This window comes from Protomyctophum bolini (genome assembly GCF_963924005.1).
Source record: "Protomyctophum bolini genome assembly, chromosome: 13".
NCBI lineage: Eukaryota > Metazoa > Chordata > Actinopteri > Myctophiformes > Myctophidae > Protomyctophum > Protomyctophum bolini.
The window spans coordinates 36,936,298-36,950,249 of record NC_137874.1 but is presented as its reverse complement, the minus strand read 5'-3'; the positions used below and the strand labels follow the sequence as shown (position 1 = coordinate 36,950,249).

General features: G+C 39.2%; 1 protein-coding gene across 1 annotated transcript; it reads right to left on the bottom strand.

The window, feature by feature from the left end:
- Positions 1-3,911: 3,911 nt before the first annotated feature.
- hrh2b (histamine receptor H2b) lies at positions 3,912-12,385 on the bottom strand. The gene is made up of 3 exons (XM_080780386.1): positions 12,305-12,385; positions 4,758-5,673; positions 3,912-4,532 (listed from the first exon to the last, which is right to left on the bottom strand). Exons 2-3 carry the CDS (start codon positions 5,403-5,405, stop codon positions 4,026-4,028), a joined length of 1,155 nt encoding a protein of 384 aa, XP_080636512.1. The 5' UTR covers positions 5,406-5,673; positions 12,305-12,385; the 3' UTR covers positions 3,912-4,025.
- Between the last annotated feature and the right edge of the window lie 1,567 nt (positions 12,386-13,952).

Here is a 13,952-nt window from a genome sequence, read left to right as displayed (position 1 = left end):
TTTTTTAATACATTTCTTATCTGATTTCTCTTATACATTAAGGTTACTGACTGTGCCAACCTGTCCATCCATTGTATGAGCTTAATTTATGCCAATGAAAAAGGTTTCCTTCTAGTAGTGTCTGGTGTGCAACATTTTATGTTGATGATGTAAAGTAAACTACGTACGTACTGTAGGTACTGAGAGCACTGTGGGGCATGTACTGTATGGAATTGTATTGGATAGTGGCAGTATGATACAGTACAGGACATATTCCACAAGGATATGAGGTATAAGTGATAAGTGGTATAAGTGAGGAAAAAGTAGCCAGCTAGGCCGGAAGTCAGTTGCCTCTGGCACATCCTAGAGCCACTATTCCATCCTATACGGACCATTATTATCTCCACCAGGCCGAAGGCATGGGGAGAGATGGGTCTGGTCCGTAGCCTTACTTACTGATTCTATTATTCTGCCCTGCATTAAGGCTCTGCTACTTTCACTTTTAAATCTCACATGGAACTCAGACCAGCCGCGATCTCCTCTTTAGTGGAAATCTCAAGACCTACTCACCACCAATACAAAGACAGGTTGTGTCATTAAAAAGCCTACTTTCCTTAGTGGACGCACTCCGAGCCCCCCACCACACGTATAAACGGTACTTTTTGGCCAGAAAGGGATTTTTTTTCACCAGAGAAAAAATATTCTCTATGAGGCAATTCTCTGGGCAATATCGGTAGAGGGTGCATTGGAGTAACTGAAAGTAGCCACCAGGAGGCCGCTTTGTGCAAAGCAGTTTCTTGAACAGTACACCTACAGATTTGGTCCAAACATCACGCAAATTGGTACACAGTCTCTCGCCATTCAACGAAACGTGTCTTTCTGCTTTTTCAGACTTTCTGCTCAGTTTCAAACAATGCCGCAAATCATGAACACATTGTGTGATTTCCATGAAATTATGCATGTACATTCCCACTAGGCAGAGGAAGAAATGCCACTGGAACATTTTCTACTCAGCCTCATGGTGGTGCTATAACTGGCCGATTAGTGTTTTTACCTCTAAAACTTTGTATGCACACTCCCTAGAGACCTTTGCCTGGAATTTTTCAAATTTGCTCTTTATAGCGCCACCAGGAGGACGACATGTAAAACACATTTTCTAATATTACTCTTTCAGATCTTATCCAAATTTGCTCTCCATAGTCATGTGATCAAGACGGGTTTGTTTGATTTCTCAAATTCCTTCCTGATTGGCTACGATTGTCTTCAAAAGTTTTCAGGAGTAGCACAGGTGTATGTTTTATGAATTTGCCAACCTGATAGTAAACATGTAGTCAATTATTGTAGGAGATTTAAGCTTCTTGTGAGTTTTAGGCCACATAGTCTAAAAACACACCAGAATGTTCATATTAATAATTATAATGATTAGATTTTATTATATTTCATTTATTTATTGACACCTTCACTGTAATACGTACGTATAAACTTTAAGACATATGCCACAATGATGGTTAATGTATTGCTTTACTAGAAAAATAAAAAGGTTATTTCAAGGGGATCATGTTTTAACCACTTAAACAAGGAATACCCCCCCCCCCCCATATCAATTACTACTCACCCCATGATGGCTTGAATATATCATGGAGAATTTGTATTTGTAAGTATCACTTCTTTTGTTCAAGGTAATGAGCGTTCCAAAAATGAGAATGATTTGAAAGAATAGCGGTACCATATTAACAACAAACCAATCATTTTACAAACTCCAAAATAACTGTTGCAGCAAAGTGCAGTAATGTCTGGTCTAAACAGACTCATTGATGGATGGTGCACTGCACATACCTGGGCAAGCATGTGAGCTCAGCTTGTGTTTAACCCCATGCGCATGCCTCGCTTATAAGATGGTTTACACACGGAGGTAAAAGACAAAGGATCCCCTAATACAAATAAATATGTATTTAGGCCATCACGGAGTGGGTAGTTGATTTAAAAAAAATAAGTTACAGTAGTTAACCAGTGTCCCGAGGGGCCCTATCTTGCACCACCCCTTACCCACTTATTTGCCATTTTTTACTATTTTAAAACATATTAAAATAGTTCAACTAGCCAATCTACACCGACACGTTGTGAGCTTGTAGATCAGCTATTTGAACTATTTTAAAATAGTAAAAGATTGCAATATATTTAGGGATAAGGGGTAAGGGGTGGGGCAAGATGTAGCTGGTCTGTTTCTTTTCCCCCGAAATCTCTTTTTGAAAATAGCTGATAGCATGACACTCAGTTGGCCATCTGATGATATACGAAAGAATAAGAAAGCCGATATACAAATTCACAACATGCTCACATGCTCACAACGCTTTAAATAATTATTTTGTAAAATAAACCCATGACAAAAATATATAATTTAAATATATAATATATATGTGAATCACTTGACTCAAATCATGTGACTCTACTGAATCAACTCAACTTCTATAGTAACTTTTCATTTTCATCTTCAATATCAAACTAGTCCGTGCTGAGCTCAAAAGGTGCCTAAAACTGAAAATAAGCACAGAACAAATTAGACCAGCCAAATCTCATGAATGTGTGACCAAGTATGACTGATGGGACACTTTAACATTACACAAATGCAAGTGTGTAAGCACCGAGTGAACATTTCAAGTAGACAAATAAACAAGTTCTAACACTATACTAACAACAATAATAATCAATATGTTGATCAGCATGAGATATTAAAAGCTCGCAACAACCCAAACTTAAAATTGCGTGCGTGTCTTTTGGTTTGACATTTATTTTCTGCTGTAATGAATTTGCCTGCTAGAAGAACCAGCGCTTTGCATGACAAATCAGATCAGATGTAACACATTACAACAAGCATGAATGTGATGGTCGGAACCATCGTCACAAAACCTTATAATATAAGGTAATATACATGTATGAGGCTATGAGCACATGTTACTACCTTGTTGAAACGTTACGTATGTGTAAAGATCTTTATAGATCATTACCACCATTTATTTTATAAATTATGCCCATAATTCTCTATGTATTTCAGATGCTTCCAATCTTGTTTTCAAGAAAAGTAATACAATAAATGAATCGTTTGTTTAGTTATTTTGTCTGGAAGTGAAAAAACACTGAGTCTGACTAGATTTAATAGGTAAAAGGTGGTCTGTCAGTTCCCGATGTTACAGTATGTGCTAACAATGGATTGGATTAAAAATGTGAATCCCCTCAGATTAATTCTTAAGGGGTCTCTTAACTTCAGAACAAAAGAAGGCTAAAATGTATATTATTGACAATTAACACTACAATATTAAACCATGGCAGAATATAAGGAACAAACTGTATGTATACGAAACGAAAATACTGCATTCATTTGATGAACTGTGTAAGAAATATAACGTACACAATACACAATATATTGTATATGACAAGAAGTTATTTAAATAGACAAAAAAAGACTCATTTGTTATCAATCTTCTGTTATCTATTGGCAAGAGAGGCATTCTGGGGCTTGGATATATATAGACATGTTCTAAATGTGTGTGTTCATACCCAAATATTGGAATGATGACTTAACCATAGACATCGATAATAGGAGAAAGGAAATTAAATTTTAGACTACTACACCGTCTAGAATGATTACTCCCCAGTTTAGTCTGAACTGTGTACTGTAATGAAGTGTTGTGCTTAAGCTGGTCGCTTTTTTCACTGTTGTTGGACTAATGAGGACCGCATGTAAATCCGACGGAGCATTAGTTCGACATGCGGATGCATGTCGGACTAGCGCCTCTGTGCCTGCTCCCGTGCTTGCGCTTATGGTTAGGTTAGGGTTTGTGGTGGGTTGTCATTTGTCGGACCATTGACTAGTCTAACTAACGTACTGCACCCGGACTAATACATATGGAGAGCTATATTGAATAAACACAGTGGTTGGACCCAATTCTTGACATTGAACTGAACAAGGATACACAACTTAAAAACAACAACAATGACACGGTGCAATGTATTGGATCTACTGTCAGTGCCAGTAGATCCAATACATTTTACCTGCAGGGTGCATCAGTGGTGATGTCGCCATTACTTTCCAATGCTTGAAGAGTGAGGCCGTTCCCCTCAGAGAGGCTATGTTTTTTAACAGTGTTGACATGCTCCTTAGGTGGTCTACTATGCATTTGGCCATTTGCAAGCGGCACTCTTTTGTGCAGCGCCATAGGGGTGAGGGGAAACTGCATGTTTCTGCACCTCGCGACCCTGCAGCGCAGCAGCTCCCCATACGCCCTACGGAAGTCCCTGTTGAGTGCGGGATACAGGATGGGGTTCAGGGCCGAGTTGAAATAGCCAAGCCACAGAACCACAGAGTGAAGTGTCGTGGGAGGGGTTTTCTCAGCCTTGAGGCCCATGCAGGTGAAGAAGGTGAAGTATGGAAGCCAGCAGATGACGAATGCCCCGAGCACGGCCGCCAGAGTAACTGTAGCTTTGTGTTCCCTTACTGTGGCCGTTGCAGAGGGTGTACGAGCAAATGATGGCGTGGCGGCACGGATGCGACGAACCTAAGGGAGTGATAAAACAAATGTTAAACCATTAAGGCAGACCGTTAGAGAGCTGAAAACAGTCAGTAATCACATGCAAGGCATCTTTACTTTACCCAGCCTGGACCTCTTCCAACATGGGCATGTCCTCCAAAAATTACACCCTTGGAGAATTTCATAATGTAATGCAAGCCTCAAGAGGTAAACATTTTACTCTGCATATTTTAAGCCTTTAAAAGCACCTACCTGCTCTCGTGCTACTCTGAATATGCAGAGATACATCCCACACATAACCATCAGAGGCAGGTAGAAGGAGCTGAAGGCGTACAACAGCACGTAGTTGTTATTCCACTCAAACAGGCAATAGCGTCCCTCCATGCCCTCGTCCCACATGCCCCAGTCCTGATGCTGCGTGTTGTAGTCGGCCGTGTTCCAGCCCATGTGGATGGGCACAAAGGACACGGCCACGGCCACGGCCCAGATGGACACCATGGCCAGGGCCACCCCGACGGGTCGGACCCTGCGGGCGTAGCCCAGCGGGTCCGAGATGGCCAGATACCGGTCCACGCTGATGGCCAGCAGGGTCAGGATGGAGGCCGTGCAGAGCATCACGTCCAGAGAGACGTAGAGGTTGCACAGCGCCCCTCCCAGGGGCCAGTCGTTACTGCGCAGCTCCACGCTGGCCGAGAGGGGCATCACCAGCAGGCCCAGCAGGAAGTCCGTCACCGCCAGCGACACGACGAAGCAGTTGGCGATGCGGTGCAGCCGGCGGCTGAGTCCCACCGCCAGGCACACCAGCACGTTCCCCCCGACGGTCACGATGATGAAGAACACCAGGACCAGCCAACGCACCGCTGTGGACATCATGGTGTCCCCCGACTCCCTCCCCGGCATGGCAAAGACTCGACGCAAATCAGCCACTGCTTCTTCATCGGTGCTACGTGGTTGCTGGTGTTATCTCGGCGTCAACAGGAAGGCACGCCGGTGGAATCCTCTGGTGATTCGGCCCAGTATTCACTTATCAGTGTCCATCGGTGCCAGCGCTTTCCAAGGCACCTGTGTGACGCTGGTAGGGTTCATAAAATCATTGACTGGAGGGTGTTTGTCAGCCATGTCCGTTGTCATAGTGCCACATCTGTTGTCTTCTGACGCAAGCACTATCCTAGTGAATAAAAGGAACACATGATTTACTTAAATTGATTACTTTTAGGATTAATATTGTATGGCTTGAATCATTCTAAAACAAGCCAAATGTAAAAACCATGCATGTTTACGTAGTTGTATGGTTGAGGCCTTTGATACTGATAAAACCTGTATCAAAAAGATGTCTCGTCATTGTTTTACAAACATTGTGGCCACACTATAATTAGCACTGAATTACATTTATTTTATTTCAAATTAGCAGTTAACATGATTAAGGGCGTAGGCTACGCTACTCCCTAAGTTGCATGCTGCACGCACGCACCCACCCACGCACGCACGCAGCTACACAAATACACTGCAGCTGTTTTTTCTCTATCATCTTTTGTTTCCTTCTCCTACTTCTATTATTTTATATTCCACATCCCTCTTTTATTTGACCACACATGCTACTGAAATACAAAACACCTATACACCTGACAATAGACACTTATAATATAAAAGAATAATTATATAGATCCCGAACTTCCAAGCAGATCAACTACAGCACACTCCACATTGCAACCTTTTCATCACACTAACAATGTGGACACCTTGTGCATTGTTGACTACACCATCGGTTTATCAGTCTGTTTGCCATAGCTATCCCATTTACAAGTTAACAATTCACCTTATTCAGTCAAGATCACAGCATAGAAGTACATGCCAGAAAGTAGGTTTTGCCACTCGGTACTACTGAGTCAGTAGGCGTTCCTGCATAACTTCCGGATATGATGATGATGTCACACACATACCCTCACTAGTCTATAGTGACCAATCTTCATAACCAAAAAATAGAGGCTTTGTAATTTGTTAAATATAAGAAATGCGCGTGGCTCAAGGAGGTTCTTGAATGATTACACCATTTTCAGTGTTCTTGCAAACTGGCCTGGAAAGTACAGAATTATGACTTGGTTTCCAGACCTGGTAAAGTATGGACAGGTGTCCTCTCAAGTATGTGAGAGGTTATAACCTCTTAGTAATCCAGTCCATCTATGAATAGATTATTATTTCTGTATTGAACCAAATATAAGCCTCCCTGAGTTGACCCCTCCTCCCCGTCAGAGCCTGGTTTTGAAGACCAAATCTAGCCCTTTCTTCAAATAAAGAAAATATTTCATACATTTTACTTGACAATAATGTAGTACTATTGAATCATACTTTTATATTCACGTGTTATTAAAATAACAGGAAATGTAAATGACCACTGTAGCCTGTTGGTATTTGCATTATCATTTAACAATCTCTTAATTATAATAATTAATTATAAAGTTGTATGTGCAAGATTTAATTGCAAACCAACTGACATTGCTGCACTGACTCTTGCCATTATGAGACAATGTGGCACAGTGTCACAGTGTCAAAGATTTAGCACACTGAATATTGTAATAAATGTGTAGCACATGATGCACATCCTAATGTTGCACTCAAAGCAACAGGTACAGAAGCAGAAGACATGAATCCCCCAGAATTGCCCTTCCAGTGTCCGACCATGTTTACAGTACACTGTGTCATTGTCAAAGAACAAGACGAGATCTAATAATGCTGTGGCTCCCATGTGCAGCTCTGACATTATATTGATATTGATATCATTATTGATGTCAGTCATGCCTGCAAATAAAAAAATAAAATAAAAACACAAGACGGACAGATACGCACCCACGTCCCACATACAAAGATGGCTTACAATTTAGGTATTTACAGCTAGTTTAAAACTATAGCCATTTCGTCTACAGTAAATGCTACTGAGCCATGCCATAAAACAATTGCCAGGAGAACAAACAGAATTCAGCTCCAGCTTGCTGGTGACCCATTATATTTACCCATTGTATGAATACATTATTATTATTATTTTTAATAATAATAATCACTAATTAATCATAATAAACAACTTTATTTATAGAGCACTTACAAGGAACAGAACAAAAATTGTGTGCAAAAAGTGCAGTGTGAAATGAATAACATTTCAATAACTACGTTATTTAAATGCTCTTCGGCCAACACAAGCAATAACACGATACCCCCAATAGAGCGTCGCAGTCCCGCCCCCTTTCTTGACGACGCCAGGCCCAGGAAATGATTCCCAATGCATTTTTCCCATAGACATTTCAAAAAGTATTTATTTAAAGACGGTTATGCCGCGGACAAGGCCAACTTGAGTCGTGACAACTCATGACAACAAACACAATATTTTGGACCAAACAAAGAATTACAAAGAAGAAAAACAACAAAAAAGAAGAAGAAAAACTGCCAAATTCTTGATCCTCTATTATTGAGGAAATGCATCTTTTTGCAGATGCGTAGAAATGTCTTACTCTAACTATTGCCTTAAACTCCATAAATAAGCTATAACAAGTTAACAATTCACCTTATTCAGTCAAGATCACAGCATAGAAGTACATGCCAGAAAGTAGGTTTTGCCACTCGGTACTACTGAGTCAGTAGGCGTTCCCGCATAACTTCCGGATATGATGATGATGTCACACACATACCCTCACTAGTCTATAGTGACCAATCTTCATAACCAAAAAATAAAGGCTTTGTAATTTGTTAAATATAAGAAATGCGCGTGGCTCAAGGAGGTTCTTGAATGATTGAATGATAAAGAGAAGTTTGTTTTGACACCGTTTGTTTTACATCATCTGTATCATAGCAACATGAGTTAGACTTTAATATATTAGAGCTTACACGTAAAACATACCTGTATGTATTAAGTTTGAGTCGTTGTATTGTCAGGAAAAAAAATGATACCATAATGTGCCCTTATTAGCTATTGATGATATCTTGGGTGAGTAAAGGGTACTGTGATTGGAGCAATGCGATCGAGTCGGTTGGGTATGTATGTCAGGGTAAAAATACTGGTCTCTTATTGGCTCCTCGATGTTGTAAGATGATAAGAGCGCCCCTCATTTCACACGGGTGGGATTTTTTCTTTTTGAGAAGGTATTGGGACATACTGACCAAAGCACACACAACTGGGCTTTTAGAGTAACCAGAGATTTCCTGCCTTAACCACATTAATCTCAGTATCCTGGTTTCTTGTGAGTGCCGTATGTTAACATACTGATTGTCTGTGACGGGGCTTGCAGTTCAAACATTGGTTGTTGACAGTACAGTGACAGTGGTCAGAATTTTACCAGCCTTAAGTTAATAGGTGATACCAATCCTATTTACTGCAACAGAATAATGGATAAATAATAATATGCACCCGAGTTATCACACGTGTGGATTATAATACTGGTTTCAATTAACATCACCTACAATATGTGATATTAATTCACACTGTGGAGTTTGAGCCCCCCAGGATGTAATGAACACCACAAAAGGAAAAGACTTGGAGATACCTCTCTTCCTCCTTTAAGGAGGAACGCTTTATGCAAAATTATCCAAAATACTCAATTTTGGTTTAAGCCTATTTCTCACTAGTCAACATGATCATAGACAGCTAGACTAAATCATTAGACATGTTAGACTGGATTTATTCAGAATTTATTCAATTATTTATTGGATTTTATTAAAGAGTGAACAATCAAATATTGGCCTAAAAACTAATTGCCCATGTCTCATCTAAAATAATATAGCAGCCTTTGATGTGGAGATATCTGCAAAAGATAAGCATAATACTTAATACTTAATAATGTTTGCTATGTCTCGCTGTGAATGTCAATAACTAGACCCATAAATATAGACTATATAAACTATATTACTGCACAAGACACGACCACTGGTTATCCCTCTTATACTGCTCAGAATTGAGAATGGATATTTTACTATCTGTGCAGTATATGCTGTTACTTAAACAATTGCAATTGAATAAAAACGGACAGTTGCTCATAACTGTCAGGCGTTGATTCTATTCCTACCCATTAGCATGGATCTTCTTTCAAATAATGAGGCTAGAAGCATTAAAGTGGGACATTTTACTTTGGCAATAGAACAATAAAAGCATGAAATGGTTATACAGATAAGGAAAACAAACAGAACGTGTACTGATATGTATTTACTTAAAACATAAGTAAATACAATTAAGATAGATGGATATGTATGTACTGTAAACGTTCCCATACATATTTATAGAGCTATTTCAAGGACTTTTCAAGGTTTTCTGTCTTGTTTTAACTTGATTTAATAATACTAACTATAGCAGGTTATTGTAAAGAATCAATATAGCATACACTACATGTACACGCGACCCAATCAGCTGGCTAAGACATTCATGAATAAATGTCCCAAAAATAAAATTGTGTCCTAAAATACATTTTAAATGTTACATTAAAAGTGAACTGCCTTTTTTGTTACAGTTTTGGTATTTTACTCCAAAAAGGACAAGGTTTTTTTTAAACCTAACTTTATTATATTGGAAGGCAATTGAAGCACAAGACGCAGTACTCTTGTAGGCCTACTATTGCATACTTGTATTAGTTTCAAAGTACATATGACCATGTGCAATTCAACAGTGCCTATCATTTAAGACAAAATTCACAATCCGTGTTAAACGATTTTAAAACAATGTCCTCCTCGTCTCTCTCACCTGCACCTCACCTGCACTCTTCCCTTTGGAGACATAAAACTAATGCTTTTAATCATTTCAATAGATTCCCCAGAGCCGTAAACACCGTCCTGTTTCCATAGAGACGTTCATTACAAAGTGAGTTTTGGTCATACTGTGTCCTTGGTCAACCTGTTGCTCACTTTTAATCCCACGGGGGGCTATAGTGGAAACGGACAATCAGATTAAAAGAGCATTCAATAGAACCCCCAAAAATAAAACCCAGCCGCCGCGGTGCCTTTCTCTACTCTTTCTTTTCCCCTGCATGCCACTCACGTGTCTGTGTCCTGGGAACAAAGGGAACGGGAGAAATCTAATCCTAGTTTCCATGCGGAGGACGTGAGGTCATTTTACAGTACATTTTACATAATTAATTTGCTCATTAGATGCGTTTAGATTCAATCCTTGCCAAAAGATAACTCAAACTGTTTTAAGCACATAGACAAAGCATACTGTATGCTGGAGAATACAAACGGCCTATAGTTACATGGGTCTGGGTCACAGTCAAACATGCAGTATGGTAGTTATTGTTCAAGTGTGTTTCTTTGGAACACCTCCATTTTAACAATTGGATGGTTTATGGGGTAATTAGTTATTTTCCCTTTTTAGATTTCTTTCTCATTTGGGGATAATTCAATCTACATCTGTAATTCATTGTTTCCCTTTCTTTTGTTTTTATTGTAATGTCTTTCAGTGTTTCTAAAAATGGACATTATTAGCCTTATTGACATTCCTTGCTTTCACCAAGGGGAACGCCTAGCCACAAAGAGCACTATCTCACGGCAAAAACATTATACAACACAAAATGGATCTCTCCTGCTTTTCTGTCAGTAATTGGATCTAAACCACATGCACATTCATATGTTTTAAAGCACAATGTGTACTCAATTAACAATGAACTGTGTGTATTGTGACATTTGAGGATACTATATTATTGGTGATTGATCATGATAATAAACTTTGTCATTAGGCTTGACATAGGCATATCACTTTCATGTAATTTGAATATCATTCTGTTGGTCTGACAATATATGTTTGTATGACGCAACATTGACAAGGTAGACACTCATGCCACCTTATATCATTAGTAATGTGAACAATGTTGCTGAACATCAAGTGTGAGAGAAAGGACCACGCAGCATGGTCTCGATTACATGCAAGGAAGGTATGAGACGGTTTGCAAACGCACGCCCTAAACACCTCAAGGAGATTATGTGCTCCAGAAGGGCAGCCCACGTGAAATGATTTGATAAAGGGACATCCACCATAAGCAATACAGCGAAACAGTACTAAGTCATATCCACTAATTAAAACAAACTGTTTTATATGCCTCCATAATATATATTTCTTGTACCTACAATATTGCTGTTGATTCAGTACAGTACCATTATCTTATAAGATAGCTATAGTTTATATTGATATTCTCATCTCCAAACCATCTGGAAACACCCTGCCATGTTTACCCTGTTCTAATTATGTCAACACATCTGTTGTGAGGAGAGCAAAAACCACTGATTCAAGATTAATACCGCATATCAACCTGAAATAATATAAAACTGCATAAAGAGCACAATAACTGAATCCAGTTCCTTTGAATAAAAGGCTATACATAATGAAGGATTATTTTGTATACATGAAGACATTATTTTTTACTGGCTTGATTAAATACTGTACCTTCAAGTGAAACTTCAATGAATAAACACTAAAACTAAAACAACAAAAAAATAAAATAGACAAGGAGAAGAAAGTAAAGAACGTGTCAAGACAATCTGACATTAATAAGTCTTAATAAGATAAAGAAGTTATGTTTAAAACGACCATGCAAAACTATAATATATCTTCACCGAGCAGCACAGTATCACTGAATCATACCACAACCACCCATGCACCTACATGGCATGCAGCTATAACTCGCAGTCAATGTTTAACCAGAGACAACGAAACATACATGAATGAATGACTAACATTTGAGAACAAAGAGCACTGTGTTAGATTTTTATCAAAACTCATGCACATTTGTCTAATTAAACGGTACACATTTGCCCAATGCTAGACTCGGTCTCACCTTCCATGGCATGTCCTCAAGGTCTGTCAGGTCTGCTGGCTAAAGCTAATCTGGAACCAACACAATGATCTCCTCTTCTTCCCTGCCTCTGCTCTTGTGTATACTCATGTTCAATCCTCCCTCGCTTTGACTGCCCCCGGCCCCCTCTAGTTTGTTCAACACTCCCCTTCATATACTGATGTTATCACAAATCTTCCCACGTCTTCAAAACATGAGGCTCCTTTTGCCTCCCTTCACTTTAATTTTAGGGCAATTCATGAGGATTTCCATACTTTCAGAGGATCAACATGTATTTGGTCTGTTTGTGAGTATATGTTCAGTTAAGTTATTGGGAGTAATGAACAGTTTTTGTCCTGCAATGCAGACACACATGCACATCCGATATGACACAAATAATAGCATTGACTATAAAAAGATGGACTAGAAATGTAGATGACTCATGAGAATAGCATCAATGTCACAATGCAACAGTAAATTGATCGATGCAAAGTGGAGATCCTGTGTCACTAGGCAAAATAAGTATTTTATTTTGGCCATTGGTCTTGGAATAATATTCAGACTCCAGCTAAATTGGCATCCTTCATTTCATTAAGGAGTTTTAAAAGGATTATCGTGGAAGCTCTTACCAGTTGCTGTCCATGCTTTGATGTGTATCCCATTGTATTTGTTTTAGTGGCTTTTATTGCTTTAATCTTTTTTAACTTTATTTTATCGTATGTGAGTAATTTTGGAAGTCTGTGTTTATGTATGTTCTGTAATTATTTACCTCAATTGGCCAGTTCATTCTTGCAAAATAGACTTATAGATATCAATGTTTTTACTGGTTAAATAAATATATATTTCAGCAATGAAGCCTCGGAATGGTTTCAAAATTATTTGTCTAACGGCATCAATCTGTGAAGTCCGGGAGCACTCATTCTGGGTTCCGGACACTCGGCCAGTCTCAGCGGGTGTCCCACAAGGCTCAGTCTCAGGCCCTGTCCTTTTTACTCTTGAGAGTTTTATCTCTACACTTTATGACTGTCTTGCCAGTCTTCATGCTGACTGACGACACAGTCATATTCTGCATGCGTCGCACTCGCAGACTCAGCACAGCTTGCCACCAGGAAGCTATACAGCTTGCTTTTAATGCTCTCCAGGCTGCCATGGTTGAGCTTAGGCTGGTTTTAAATGCAAGTAAAACTAAATTCACGTTGATCACTATAGGGCTGGACCCAACAACCATAACAATATATATCCATAACCTTCCAAGTGGCTCTACAATAGAGAGGGTCTCTGAATACAACTACCATGCCATTTGGCTTGATGAGAAGCTGTCTTTTCAATTTCACACCTAAAGATTTTAACCTTAAAAAATAATGTTTCTCTTTAAAATAAATCATGCTTTCCTGCATCCAGTAGAAAAACAATCATTGAAGCCACTTTTCTCTCAGTTTTAGATTATGGAGACATTATTTATAGAATTGCTGCTCCATCAGTGTTAAAGCACCTTGCCACTGTGTACCATTCTGCCCTAAGTTGCGTCACTGGTAGAGACAGTTATGGTACCCATCATTGTACACTTGATGGCAATGCAAGCTTATCCTCTGTCTGAGAGGCGTGATAAGCACCGGTATCTGTTTATTTTTAAAGCCCTCTCAGCAATGCT